This window comes from Annulohypoxylon maeteangense (genome assembly GCF_022496945.1).
Source record: "Annulohypoxylon maeteangense strain CBS 123835 unplaced genomic scaffold GGS22scaffold_1, whole genome shotgun sequence".
NCBI lineage: Eukaryota > Fungi > Ascomycota > Sordariomycetes > Xylariales > Hypoxylaceae > Annulohypoxylon > Annulohypoxylon maeteangense.
This window is the reverse complement of record NW_025953248.1, coordinates 3360136-3375429: the sequence shown is the minus strand read 5'-3', so window position 1 is coordinate 3375429 and position 15294 is coordinate 3360136. Positions and strand designations below refer to the sequence as shown.

Here is a 15294-nt window from a genome sequence, read left to right as displayed (position 1 = left end):
GCTCCTATTCCACATACCCCCTCTCTCTATTTTAATACATCCCAAGAATCCAATAGGTAGTTTTCAATCGTCATTCTAAAAACATTACCGTCTAACACGTCACTTAACCAACTAAAACTCGTCACATGTCAAACAAAACACTATGGGGAATGTATGTAGGACCTAGGTAGTACCTTTCGACTTCAGCTCTCGAGTGGGATGGTTTCGATACCAATTCTCAAATTTATGGACTACATCTCCGTCTCCGTCTCCGTCTTCCTACTCTCGCTCAGACCTTCCAAAAATGCATCTTTCCTATCTCGACCTTCTTTCTTTCCTACGTTACTGCTTGCCACGGGCCTTCCCAAAAAGAAAAAACGGCCGATGGGTGGATTATGCAGGTAGGTAGAAGACGTTCATATCATACAACACAGCACCTCGCCTCGCCTATGTCAGGGTCTCCGACTGTCCGTCTTCATACGAGGGTAGAAGACAGAAGCAGATTCCCTGACATCCTCTCGCGCTTTCTCCCAGCCCTCCCCGCCTCTCCCTTTCTCGGCATGCTCAATCTATCCGCTCGTGTTATAAGGCGCTAGTTCGCTAGGTCGCTTGCTACGCTTCCTCGAAACGCTCGCGATTAAACATAGTAGGCATCTCGACGACGACGATGATAAAAAGACATAAAATAAGAGGTATCACTGTGAGAGTTGGGTCCATTTCCATGACGACCCCCCGTGTTGCTGGAAAAAAGATAATAAAAAAACACCCCGCAGACGATGACAAAAAAAGAATATCCTCAAGAACGCCTGGCCTGACCTCCACAAGTTTCGCCATGCTGCATTTCGCCCTTCGTTTCCGCGTCACGGGGTTATGGGCGGGAATGAACAATGGAGACGTGTGATAAATAATCCAACCGCAAGGAAAGAATCCATGTCTGCCATGCGTAAAATTTGCTTGCTCTGCTGTTAAACGAGATTATTGTCGGCTGCAAAGCTCGTTATGCAACCTAGGTTCCAGTACTTTCGAAAAGCAGTCCTTCGTGGTATCATTGGAGTAGAATCGAACACAAGGAGACGAAGTCCGTCTAGCGAACCTCTAACAAATAGGAGAGTTATAAGGGGTATGGCAAAATCCCCTTCTGCCGCGTTGCTCTTGGTGAGCTACAAATCGGATCGGAAAATAAAGCGAGCGTGTGCTACTCAAAAGTGCCAACGAGGTTTATTATCCCTCGGCTGTTTCGACTCCGTCATACTATTACCCTTTCGCATAGCGGCGCGAGCGGCAGCTGTGGCGTGCGGGCTATGGCGACCAGTTTCATCATCCGCCCTTGACTTAGGTTGAGGGAGTAAACTGCTGCGACGATTGGTTGTAGCCAGGGAACTAGCCGGCCGCTGCCTTAGGTCACCAAAATTGCCATTGATACTACTGCCCGGCCTTGGAGGTTGGAGTGAAGATCTCCGACTATCAAAAGAAGAATTAGATAGTTGTGTCACGAATCGAGGCTTAGCAGGAGATTGTCCGGAGGCAGCAGCATGGATGCGATCGCGAAACGAAAGTCGAGAAGTACTTTTCCTAGGAGGCGTATCCTCGGGGATCGGTGACGACGAAGTTGCCCTCCCCAATGGACTGCGGAGGGGGAGTTTAGAAACTCCGGAGGTTGGGGTTATCGATGAAGATGAGGTGGGGGTCTTTCTAGCGTACGGGCTGGGGGTAGTAAGGCTGAGTGGCTTGAAGTTGTGTCCAACGTCTGAATCGTTGGTGTTTGTGGACGCATTCCATCGAGGGCGGTTGTCAGCAACATTAGAAGTAGATCTTGGAAGTCGAGTCGCCATAGGTGTCGCGCTGCCGCTTCGGGGCGGCGTCGTCATCAAGCTGGAGGTGCTTGGTTGATAGGTGGAATATCGAGATCCGAGGGGGCGTCGAGAAGGTGGGGGGGCTAAACTTGAACTACTTCTGCGGGCGGTGGAAGGCTGAGGTAGGTGGCTACCGCCACTGGTGGCACGTCTCTTATTCTTTGATGACGGGGTAATCGGGTCCAAGCCTAGGCTGGACATAACGACGGACGATGGAGGCGAACTTCCCGGAGTATCGTTGCCACTAGCAACGGTAGACCTGTCGATGGACAGCATACTTGAAATCGAATCTCGCAGCTGTTGATTCTGCTTGTAGGATTGAATCTCATCCAAGACGACACTCATTGTTGCCATCGACTCTCTAACTTCTGCCCACTTCGACTGTAACTCGTTATGGAGCCTCAGAACTTCACCGTTCACGGTAAGCCTATCCTTAACACCTTTATCGATAATGGATAACACGCGCTCAATTGCTGGCCCGTAATGCATCTTTTTCGCCTCGTAGCTTTCGATCTTCTTGCTCATCGCCGCAGGGCTTGAGAGTTGCAACCCCTGGTCCACAGACTCGCGCAGTTTACCCATGCTTCGATCTACAGACTCGATCATCTTTTGGGCTTGCCTACCGGCACCACGGAATACCAAAACCCACTTGTCTTCCCCTAGCTCCTTTCTCAGGGACTCGGCGTCCTTCTCGAGCTTCACATAGCTAGCCTCCAAGCCTTCTCTTCTCATTTCTAGCTCCTCACAGGCTGTTGGGAAGGCACCAGAGGCTCTCGCCTCAAATACTGACAGCCTCATAGGTAAAAAGTCCAAGGATGCCCTTAAAGGCTGCATCCTTGCAAATAATGCAAGTAAACTCGAGTCGTCCTGGGTAAGAGTAGGAGTTCCTGGAGAGCTGGGGCTAAGTGGAAACGATGGAACGCTGTATCTGTTGTTGCGCATAACGGCCGGCGGAGTCTCCTCGACGATAGTCTCCAAGTCGCCAATGTCAACTCCATCCCCATTAGAAACCGCCATTATAGACTTGTGGCGTCGTTCTTCCATTTCAAATATTAATCGACTCAACTCATCCATTTCATTTTGGATGTCGCCGAGAACCATGTTCCATAGTTCCTCCCATTCCATGGCTGTCTCGACTTGGCCTTTGACGTTGTTTAAAGTAGAGCGGATTTTACTCCATTCGCTCATAATAGCTTCCATCTGTGTTACCGCCTTTTGTAAGTCATCGCTAGATACGTTGGCGATATCTCGCCGATTTTGGAGCTCTTCGATTGCGGTGACGTAGACGTTGATAAGTCCTTCAAATCTCGTGATGGCATTCTCCACTTCTTCATACCCCTCTCGACCACCGGCCGCCGCCCACTCCACATCATCGTCACTATCGAGACCTCCGATGACCTCGGAGGCCTTCGAGATCCAGCTCCGTATCTGTTCGGCGGCACCTAGCAAGGCCTTATTTGCAGCCTGGGCGGTAGGGATGGCGGCAACCTTGCTTGACAATAATTCAGCATCAGGCAGCTGTAGTGCGGTAAGTTGAGCTAGTTGGTTGGCAAAAGAGGCGCGAGATATTGTGTAAATAGACCCGGGCCGTTGAAGCCCAAGCGGGTTAAAATAAGAAGGTAGGTCGGATGTAAATTCGGCAGAGGCTGTCCCTCCAGGCGGTGTGTCCTTAGCTGGCACGGGAGGTGGTGTTTGGGGATCTTCGACTTCTAAGGTAGGGATAGGGATATCTCGCTCGAGATGTTCCCTACGCGTATCCAGCTGCGCTTTGGTGCCATTTCCATTCGTGTGGTCGGGCAATCGGTATTTGTTAGTGTCCATATCCAAGGGCGGTGCTTCAGTTATCTCAGGTAGAAGCTCAGGCTTGGAAGTTGATTCGGCCTGAACTGATAGAGGCGGTGATGGCTTCTCGTCCTCGCTCGCGGCGCTCTTCCTCCGAAACGAGTCGCGACTAGATTTAGATCTCAATAGCTGGAGAGGGGCACCGGCACCCTTCCAAGGACGACCGCGTCGTTCGATGACTGTCTCGGTTGAATTGGCTTGGTGCTTCCGATCAAGAAAGCGTAGTTGATCCTCTGGTAGGCGGCCGACGTGTTCGTGATTCGGTGTCAAGGCAGAAGGCGATGATTGTCTCTGAGTACCGAAGCCTAGGGCCTTAAGACGGGCAGCCAATCCAGGAGAAGGTTTACGAGGCTGATGATTTTTAGCTTTGATGGTAGAAGAATTATTGATGCTGTCGGCGGTGATGGCGTAATTGTCGGCGGGGATAGGTTTGAGCTGGACTAGATCGGACGGTAGGTCAGAAAATGCTAAAAGTTGGATCGATGGGTCGGCGGCATTGTGTTGTTGAATGTTAGTCAATCCTAGCTCCGAAAAAGCGGAGGCTGTCGGTATGGGAGATTGGCGAGAAGAGTCGGATGTAGGTCGGGTGATATGATGTTGGTTTTGGTTTTGGCTTTGGTTCTGGGTTTGACCTTGGTCTTGGTCGTTCGGTGATGAAGAAGAAGCTGGCGCCGTCGCTGCCGCTGCTGCATCTGGTGGTGCTGTTGCAGCTGGACCGGCTCCAGATGGGCCTGTCATTTACCCAAAATAGGTGATAGATATCTTGTGGTATATATCACTTTTTTTTCTTTTTTCCCCCCCTTCCTTTCTATCTTTATTTTCTTAATCCTGGAATCCCTCGCTCGCTTTTTTTCAGATGAAGCAACTGTCTGTGTTGTTGCCCACTTCTTACTGCACTGCACAGACACAGGCGATGGGCTCCTTGTTTCTCTATGCAGCCACAGTGGATGATCTCCTATTTTTCTGGGAATGGAATTAATGGAATTACACGTATGTGGTCGGAGACAGAGAGGAATTGGCGTGTCGGACGAGACGTGCAGGTTTGATTGGTGCCTTGATTGGTGGGGGGACGCGAATTTACATACCTAGGTACCCAAGTACTATCAGTACCGGTCACGTATCGAGTACCGGATGTACAGTACTTGTACGCCTATGGATGGATGGATTTGCTTCGACCCGTCCGTCGCAATTCCTTCGTTCGCTCCTACCTACACCTATACTTTCCCTCTCTTCTGTACACCGGGCAGCTAAGGATCACAGTACCTCCGAATGTTCCACTTGCACTGAACCTTATGCAATGGATGCAGCCAATAACTTTTTCGCTCTAATTCGTTTTTAATGAAATTTCAGGTAGGTACCCAAGGTAACACCTCCCCTTTTAGTATGCAGTAGCACCGGCAAGGGACATGCCAAAAGCTTCCACCATTTGACTTTATGAGGGACGGAGTGGGTCGAACCAAATTTGGAGCTGCGTTAGATCTTTAGACCTTGTCGTTTTTTAACATCCGTACTTTAAATCGAATATATCGAAATTCTTCGATATTTCAGTCCGAATCCTATTCCTCCCACTCTCTTTTTTCGGGCTCTCGACCAAGAGCAAATAATCGACCTTAACGTGTAATATATGGCACGAACTTGGCGAGTTTAAGATTCGTCTCGTTGTTGCAAGTCAGGAGCCGGCACTCGTTAGAGTTGGGTTGTAGCGAACGAACTGGCAAAAGGAACAGACTCGATGCTGGTTCAATACAAGAGTCTCTCCTCTAACAATTCATGAAAATGAAGGTAAAGAGCAACAAGATAACTCAAATTCGGCAGGGGTTTGTCGATATCCAACCGGCTTTCTTCCAAGCTTCGTTTAATGGTCTCGGACTGTTACAATCGGCCAGAATCAACCAAAAAGCAACAATTTGTGCGTTCGTCACAATCCGGTCAAATCGGTGTTGACGTATGTACAGATGATACGACACAATGCAATACATAAGTAACATCAGTAAAGGGAGACGAAAATGAAGGGGAAGAAAACGAGATAACACGGTTCAGTACAGATGCGCCTGTTATTGTTTAATTAAATAACCAGGCAAGCCAATTCTAGAATCAAGAGTATCCTCTCTCCGGGGTGATGACCATTCATTCATCAAGACCCAGTTTCTGGTAATCTCAATTCATTAGCAGCTCGGTTTCTTCGAGAAATATCCCCGGCAGCCCAGGCACTCAGCTAGCGCCTCATAATAAGAAAATTCGGCGTGGGGACGGCACGTCAGGTTAGCACTGCTACTACATATGTATGCAGCATACCGGCTGCCAGCCAAGTCATTGTACTATGACAACCCCATCCGATTTACGTCGCACTGCTTTCCCGAACAAGCGTAAAATTCATCGACTCTGTCGCCTTTGGATGAAGTTAAAGATTTCACTCCTTATTCCATGTAACCATTATGACAGCAAATATTAAGGAACTACGCCTGAGAGCGACTCGTGCGCGGGAGACCCCAAGCATGCCACATGGGTTAGATCAAGGCTTCTCCGAACCGTTGGTTAAGACTACTAGGACCAGGCTATTAACATATCATATCCAAGCCAGTCTTGACGACCAGGGTCGGGGAGGACGCAAAATGAATAGTGCAACGCCGCAGATTTTCATGACATGGCGATATAATTCTACAGACTAAATACGTGTCTACCTAGGTAGATATCTGGTATATCTGTTCATAAGTATATACCCTGCACGTATGTGCGGTCTTGGTAAGCTTATGTCTTAGGATAGCAGTCTTCTTACAAGACCTCAAAATAGAGGTCGCCTCTCGCTTTACGTCACCATAAAATTGAGGGTACTCGATTTAACTATCTAGGTAATCTACCTACAAGGTATGTAGGTAGTATCCAAAGACAATACCCAAGGCGTGCTACAAGCTAAACTAAAGCTTCTAGAAACACCCTCACATGCATTATACGTTACCATCCTGCAGCAAGTATGCAGTTGCAATCAGGTCGGAATCAGCTATGTCAGTACCTATAAGGTAGGTATGTACTAATAAAAGACTTGCTATCACTTGCAGGACTGACAACTGTCTGTGCTATTTGCGGGGTGATTGGGCAATGGGTTGTTACCTGGGTCTACTGTGCATAGTACAGTCAAGTATTGATACTTGCATTCTACCCAACATACAAGTTGGTAAGACGTAAATGGATACAAAATCATAGGTCCTCGATTTCGCAACATTCGACCATCTCGATGAACGAAGAAATCAAGGTACATACATAAATGGGATATCATGATGAACGGAAAAGGAGGAATCCATAAATACTATCAAAGACTTATGAAAAGAGGAATGTCGACGGATCTCGTTGCCCAGTCAGCGCCTTTAATTAGCTTCAATACCTCAACTTCTTACATATGCCTACGCCCGTATAACTCAAGCATTGGTGTCGAAAATCATCGGATCCTCTTCCTTCAACGTTATCCGTCTTTGGCTTCTTTGGCTGCATTGAATATGCAAAACATAAGATATAAATACCTGGGCATTTCAAGGCCATTGAATCCATGATTCAACAGAGAGTCTGCCGATACCAAGAAGAAAAAAAGGGGCAACGGGCAACTGGGAGAACGACGATTGGCTGATATCTCAGCTGTTTCGTTTTACGCGTCTCCACTAAGCCGAGGACCGATTTGACGCGATAGAAGGTGCGTTGAACGACCAATGTATTAATTTCTATAGCCCCTGGTCCCTTCTCCATCTGAAGTCCCACTCATGCTCACAGATACATTTACGCTAGGCACGAAGTGGTAAAATATCCCCCCATCGATCTCATAATCGAAATAGAGGAAGCGGCCACCTCTGTGTGTGACTATTCGTCCCTCCGACACAGAATTCGATACCAACTTGTTTCACATTATTTACATGCATCTTCATAGCGCTCGTTGACCCGACAAATATCTCACGGCGATTTAGATAACGCTGTTGTTTGCCATTTACATATATGTAATTCGAAAGCTGTTGAACAGCCCCGAGACACACTTTAGTTAACCACTCGTGCTCGTGCTCTTCCGCCCTTCCATTATCGATCCGAGAGTCGCTCTTGCGACTCGACCAACAACGAATATCCCAAAATTATATCGCGTCCTCCCTGTATAGAACCACCGAGACTCCTAGCTCTAAGAGCATCAAGCTATGTCAACCAATCAAGAGGAGCGGCCAACATTTCGCCGTGATTCCCCCTCGCCAGAAACAACGCCCAGTGTAGCCCGAGGCCCTAATAGGGCAAACTCGGAACGATGCCTTTCGACAAATTCGTCCATTTCCCGCACTTCGAGTGCCGATAGCTCATATAGAAATTCGCTAGGTGGTGATGCATTCTCCAGGATGTCTTCTGCAAGCTATCAGTCCCGAAGGTCAGATATCAGTATTGCCTCTTCGCGCATGTCGACCGGAAGCATGGACAGACCTCTAAAACGGCGTGGATATACAAAGCCTCAAGGGACAGATTTCGCATCAAGTGCAAGGCATCGAGAAAGCGTCCTGAGTTTAGGAAGCATTTCTCACCTTCAGTACTATTTTGCTAGAACTGGACTGTTGGACGGGAAAGGGGGTCAACTAGCAAGAAAACGGCACCCCCGGGCCACCTTGGACCTATCGCAATTGAATAGTCCCACATTGTTAAGTCCAAGACTCAGTCCAGCTGATGACTCCCCATACGCCTCTATGGGCAGCAGCCCAGAGCTCGGGGCCCAGAACTTTATTGGTGGTCTCATGGTCGAATCCCCCACCGAGGATCACGACGGGTTTTACTCGGACGAGTTTGAGGATCCAGATCCAGACGTTTTACCGCCAACAACAAGCACTTACAACCATCGAGAAAAGCATATCCCCAAACCTCCCACCATTGAAGAGATGAAGGCAGACTTGACAAAGGCGCTAGATTCTGCTTCGACAGTATTGGTAGCGTCTACACCGTTATCTGCCAGAGCAGCTGCGGTTCAGCCACCCAGAACACAGACATGGTACGAAGTTCAAGGAGTGCAGTTGCTTGACGTGATGACACTCGCCATACGCGCTGCGAAGATCTACTATACAGCACATGAGCATCCGGATCGTTTGGATTCTATCAAATCCGAAAAGGAGATTCGCTCAGAGCTGCTGTCCGTCATGGAGGTCTTGAAGCATATGGCAACTAGGAGTTTTGCCGGCGGTCCTCGTGGTGATGAGCACAAAACAATGACATCCTGGATTGAAAGCATACGCACCATGCTTAGGAAAGAGGAAGAAATCGAGAAAGCCGAGCGCGACGAGAGAGCCAGTTGGACATGGTGGAAGGGAGACTGGTCTGGGAGGGAAATTGAGCGCGAGATTGCTTTCTTAAGCTCGATCGATAACGAAGCTGAGCCATTGCCACCATGGACGCCAATTGATAAAGCATCACAGCTACCAACGCCATTCCTAGAGAGTATGCAAAACGGACTAAGGCTTGTCAAGCTTCATAATGCCGCGGTTAGGAAGTCTCGGCGACGCTTCGGTGCCATTGGGTCATTCCACACAGACACGCAGAAGCCTTACAGGTGTGCGGACAATCTCCGGTACTGGATTAAAGCAGCCGAACTACGGTTCGAAGTTATGTTGAAGGTAGACGTGATGGGCGTGGTCTACAATACCGAACCCCAAGTATGGGTAGACTTCGAGGCAGCAATCTGGAAATGGTGTCAGAAAGTCAGAGAAGAGATCACCGCCGAATGGGAAAGTCAAGAATAAACAAAATTCGAGATATTGTACGGGTTCACGCTTATGATGTTTCATCCGCGGATGTCAGAAGTTCTGTAGATGGAGCTTCATAGTGCTTGGCGAGCGGACAGTAACATATCGACGGTTAGCGACCGCCCTTGGAGCACACTATTGCATCACGATTTACAACATATACCCCAAAGCATAGCGTTGATGTTGACGTATTCTTTCAACGCTTTTTTTGAAAGATTCATACCTACCTACTTCAAGGATACCTAGTCATTAAACAATGAATTTTCATATTTTCAATCCAATTCCACCATAGCCTATACGAAGGTATTCTTAGTTTGTTTAGCTACGTATGTAGGATTCGAGATACATACCTGTTTCTTACCTCTTGAAGGAATGTCTAGGGAGATTCCAAGCTGTATATACAGATATTCCCTTTGTGACATGTGATATTTATATATATTATACGTCTTCATCTTCTTCGTTTTCGAAACAATTGCATGTGATTAATATCATTTCTTACGACCCCGATACCTAGTAGTGACTTCCAAGGTGAAAGATAAGTACCGAAGTATCTAAGTACTTCGATAAGCGGCAGAAGTTCGGCTCATAAAGTGGGTCCGAGCTTAGAATGTCCGACCAGGCAAGCGGAAGCTTCATCAGCTACTTACGGCAGTAGCAACCGCCTCGTCGGAAGCTCCATCATAATCTTGAACCTTTTTATTGACTTTCGCAAATAACCACTTCGATTATTCATACATCACATTTAATTTACAGCCTAGTCGATACCCAACCTTCCACAAGAATCCAGTCAACATTTCTATTCCGGTCCGGTCTCTCAATACTCCCTTCAACTCTCATCAACACAAACTATGGCGTCAGACCAAGAACGAGATCATGCGCTTCAAGCGCTCCGTGCCAAACTCATCGAGTCACGGGAGTGGGAATCCAAGTTAAAGGCATTGCGCGTAGGAATCAAGGAGTTAGAGAAGGATTTTAACCAGACCGAAGAGAACATCAAGGCTCTACAAAGTGTCGGACAAATCATTGGCGAAGTCTTGAAACAATTGGATGAGGAAAGATGTACGTCGTTACCACTGCTAGCAGCATATAAGGAGATAACATACTGATCCAAATCCATTTTCATAGTTATCGTCAAAGCCTCCTCGGGGCCCCGCTACGTCGTCGGCTGTAGATCCAAGGTGGACAAGGCGAAGTTGAAGCAGGGAACCCGAGTTGCGCTGGATATGACTACACTTACCATTATGCGAATGCTTCCTCGAGAAGTCGATCCTCTCGTCTACAATATGTCACTAGAAGACCCCGGTCAAGTCAGTTTTGCAGGTATCGGTGGCCTGAACGACCAAATCCGAGAGTTGCGTGAAGTCATCGAACTACCGCTCAAGAACCCAGAGCTCTTCGTAAGAGTAGGCATCAAACCACCCAAGGGTGTGCTATTATATGGGCCTCCGGGTACGGGAAAGACTCTCCTGGCGAGAGCTGTTGCTAGTAGTTTAGAGACGAATTTCTTGAAGGGTATGTAGGAGGTCTAATCCCTATACTACACAGCTACTACTAGATTCAGCGCTTTTACTCACATTTTTGTTTCTATAGTCGTCTCATCAGCCATTGTCGACAAGTATATTGGAGAGTCTGCGCGACTAATAAGAGAGATGTTTGGCTATGCGAAGGAACACGAGCCATGCATTATCTTCATGGACGAAATTGATGCCATCGGTGGACGACGGTTCTCGGAGGGAACTAGCGCAGACCGAGAGATCCAACGAACACTAATGGAACTACTCAACCAGCTCGACGGTTTCGACTACTTGGGCAAGACCAAGATCATCATGGCCACAAACCGACCCGATACTTTGGACCCCGCACTGCTACGAGCCGGTCGTCTAGACAGAAAGATTGAGATCCCGCTACCGAACGAGGTCGGACGTCTCGAGATTCTCAAGATTCACTCCCAGAGCGTAGTTACCGAGGGCGAAATCGACTTTGAGAGCGTGGTCAAGATGAGTGACGGTTTGAACGGAGCAGATTTAAGAAACGTGGTTACCGAGGCGTAAGTTCTTACATCCTGTCTACGAAACCTTAAGTGAAATACTAATATTGGTGTATAGCGGTCTTTTCGCCATCAAGGCCTACCGAGACGCCGTCAACCAAGACGACTTCAACAAGGCGGTGCGAAAGCTGGCGGAGGCCAAGAAGTTAGAAGGCAAGCTCGAGTACCAGAAACTATAAGACAAGCACAGCGGACATGATAGTAAGGGATAAGGAGCTCTAGTCATTAAGCTTTTTGATGCTCCCTTTCGAGGCACATGGGGTATACCAACCAAAGGGGGCATCACGAAAGAATTGCCATTGGTACTACATGCACCTAGCACAGAAATAGGGGGGTAATCAAACCAACTACATAGACTAAGTCCTCCGTGTAAAATTATGTGTAGAACCCAGGCGAGGCTTTTCATCAGTCTCACCTGTAATACGAATGATGGATTCTAGATCCTATACGTGGTCGTATGTTCTCGTTGCGCTTGCTTGACCTCTTTCTAAGATATAAAGAGTGCTTCGTGAAGCATACATTGTGCTTATCATGCTTAGGTATTGGTGGCTAGGTGCCTCCCCATATTCTCCTAGTGGAGCTAATATGGTTGGAAACCGATCTATACATAGTAGCCACGACGTTTAACATCTATGTTCAAGTATATTTCGTCTCGTCCCAGCTAATCTTGATGGTAAACATGGTATGGTATCCCTTGTCGACTGATTCACCAAAGTTCTTTGAGATGAATTTGGTAGGTATTCTTCGAATAGAAGTGACAGCACTTGGAAGGGTATTTGGCCATTCTAGAGGACAACGAGGTCCCGGTTCATCTCTTCACTGCCGTTGATCGTAATTGGGTTCTCAAAATGCGAGAATACACCCATTACCTTTTATGTCGTCTCGGTTTTAGATATTTTTTTCCTTTTTTTCCTCTCTAGAATAAACGGTCTGCCCCTTTTTGAAACAAAGTAGGGTGTGCTGGTATAAACACTTAATCGGACAGTTGTAGGCTCATAATGAAGAACTCAAGTGAGAGGCTCTTGTTCTAGACTCTTGGATTGACTACACTTACCTATATAGATCTAGGCTACGTAAAAGGTAGCATATGAAAGAAACGATGTAAGTAGCTAGAGCTGCGTGTTCTACGCTGTATCATGGTATTATAACGCATTCAGCATAAAGTTACAGACAGCCTACAAGTGAGGCATCTTCATCCTATCTGATGGTGTTGGTAAGACAGAATAGTTCGCCAAAGAATACCACATACAACCTAGCTTCTGTCTGATCATGAGACCTTAGTCGAAGTGTTACAGCATCATATATGGCACTATACAAGCGGCAGGAAGATGTCTCTCCTTTCTGCCTCAGCTGGATTTAGATAGGTACCTAGGCTGAGATCACCGTTATACACTCTGAAAGCTAGGTAGGTGGTTTACATGAGCCGCAGGCTGTCTGCCTAGGTATCAAGCGGCCCCCGATAGGTTATATGCACAAGTCCTGCAAATCCCCGCGGATTAGTATCATCACCTACCTAGTAAAGGACTGCATATTTAGGTAGGTGTAAATCTTTAGTCTCATAAGCTGACAGCTGCTAAATCGTTCATTGGCCAAAACATACGCACCTTTTCACCCTACCTATGAATTGTACATGGTCTAGGGGATATATAGAAGCATAAGGCTGAATTGGGAAATACAGGGAATCATTGGTATACCGTGGACTGGCTACTTCAGCTGCTGACTCTTATATGCTTGCATACTTGAGCTAGTCGATGGCTAACAACTTGCGCCAACGTGTACTATGCGTAGGTAGGTTGGGACCCGAAGATCATCCAAACTCGTTTGATGACATACCTAGGTCCTACATACCTATAGAGGTCAAAATCTCTGAATCGAGCCAAGCTTTATAGAGTATATTTTAATAACAAAGCAATGAACATACATATAGTCTACTGGGATGAACTGTTTCGCTTTAACTAGAGTTGTGGAGTAAAACTAGGGTATGACGGCTTCTTCTACTCTTTAGGCATAGAGTAATGATAGCTGGTCAGCTACTGTGACGGAGTCTATCCCAGTCAGTACGTTTGAGTATCCAAGTCGTCAAGGAGGCGAAAATACAAGCAATACTCGGCCATTCATACGGATAGCTCTGGTATTTTACTAGAGCTTTTCGTGATGTAATTCCAGAAATGCCCTCATGTTAGCTAGCTAACTAGCTGGCTAAAATATTCGCTAAAAAGCTCCTGAAAACTAAAGGGAGACGGTTGAACTCATTTTCCCCGTGTGGCGATCCCATTGGAGCTACGCGCATGAATCGTAAAAAAGCAAACGAGTAGCTTTGTAGATTGTAAAGTGACATTTACAACTGGTTATTCTCTGTTAACGAGAATTGGGTCGTATTGAGGTGTTGGAAATTTATCGCTACTCACGGTGAGACTCCTTAACTTGTCGTATCCCTCATATCGAGTGATATGCGATATTCCCACGTATGGTATGTGATGAATTACATACGATGCAAAAGACACGTTCCGACATCCACGAAATGCAGGCCTCCGGAATAAAGGACATGCAGGACTTTCCCTGTCAGTCTGACATCAGTGTGGTGGGCTGCCGGCAATGTTACATGGATTGCAACCGGTGCTCAGTTGTGAGCCTCGCAGGGATCACGATTGGGTGGGCCATGTCGCTTGCTATTCTTAGCTAACCTTGCCAGGCGCGCAAGGCGTGAGTCGACTAGCTAGACGACCGGCGCGGGTTGGTGATAGATATTAGCGATGCCAAGTTGGTTGGTGGCCCAGTAACGATACCCAAGCTATGGTACGGATGAAATGAAGGCAATTCATTAATCGAACACATTGGTGGATAGGGCGAAGAAAACAAAAAAGTCGACGTTGGTGTACTTAGTCATGACATTCATTGCCGAAGATCCTCACCGACCACCTGAAACTTAGAGTGAGATGAGAAAACACGGATGGACCTCGAATACGATAGTTAGTAAGATATTTCCCGATGAGCATTCCACAACGGTAACAAAAAGAAGAGCTGGCGGTAGTAAGTTATAAATGTCTTGATATTCTCAAGGATCGATAATTAAACATCAAGATCTAGTTGCTTGACGATGAACGTTCCATTAGATGAGAATAAAGCTTAGCCACTTGGTTAACACGATTGGCTGATATCACCAAGGATGATGGCGACATTCCTTGCAACGCAACTGGTCGGACTTCGATCAAGACTCTGACTAAACTTTGGAATGAATCCAATGGATACTCTGAAAAGATAGGAAAAATTCAACTATGCTCATATGATATAAATATTTATTTAATTGCCGCGGCAACTGTATGGCGAGTAAGAAACGAAATAAGCCGCGTCATTGTCATCACGCTCTGGTGACCCCTTTTCGACATGTCGTCAGAAGAGGTCGTGTTCGGATTGCTTGCTTTGTTTCTGATATCGGGACTTCCAACAAACTAGCAAGGAGTAGTAGGGAGTTTGGGGGACAGCTTGTGGTGGAGGGTAGCATTTTGGCCGACTCGGGCCAAGCCTCAACAGGAGGCCAAGCAAATTTGAGCTCAGGTACAGCCCCAAACAAGGGGCCGCGGCCAGGATGATGATCCGGCGGACGGCCAGCTAGCACTGCAGCTTAGAACTCGATCTTCATTGAACACGAAGAAACCAATGAATGGCGTTGACACCCCATCGGGTGGTGGCGCAGACATCTGGTTAGTATCTGTTTGATATTTAGTGAAGTTTTCAGATAATAATTTGTCTTTACGAAAAGAAGAATACGTATGAGATGCTACGTATGCCTTCTCCATGTACCCATATCATAGGTAACGTTGAAAGA

General features: G+C 47.0%; 3 protein-coding genes across 3 annotated transcripts; 2 read left to right on the top strand and 1 right to left on the bottom strand.

The window, feature by feature from the left end:
- Positions 1-1029: 1029 nt before the first annotated feature.
- On the bottom strand, positions 1030-4630 carry GGS22DRAFT_14140 (KAR9-domain-containing protein). Its single transcript, XM_047958737.1, has one exon. The coding sequence runs from the start codon at positions 4410-4412 to the stop codon at positions 1179-1181; it is 3234 nt and encodes a 1077-aa protein (XP_047824315.1). The 5' UTR covers positions 4413-4630; the 3' UTR covers positions 1030-1178.
- A 2694-nt stretch (positions 4631-7324) lies between these two features.
- On the top strand, positions 7325-9872 carry GGS22DRAFT_151010 (uncharacterized protein). Its single transcript, XM_047959407.1, has 2 exons — positions 7325-7374; positions 7434-9872. Exon 2 carries the CDS (start codon positions 7844-7846, stop codon positions 9416-9418), a length of 1575 nt encoding a protein of 524 aa, XP_047824314.1. The 5' UTR covers positions 7325-7374; positions 7434-7843; the 3' UTR covers positions 9419-9872.
- Positions 9873-10050: 178 nt separating this feature from the next.
- Positions 10051-11914, top strand: GGS22DRAFT_151009 (ATPase Rpt4 of the 19S regulatory particle of the 26S proteasome). Its single transcript, XM_047959406.1, has 4 exons — positions 10051-10480; positions 10547-10933; positions 11012-11468; positions 11527-11914. Exons 1-4 carry the CDS (start codon positions 10270-10272, stop codon positions 11645-11647), a joined length of 1176 nt encoding a protein of 391 aa, XP_047824313.1. The 5' UTR covers positions 10051-10269; the 3' UTR covers positions 11648-11914.
- The last annotated feature ends 3380 nt before the right edge of the window (positions 11915-15294 follow it).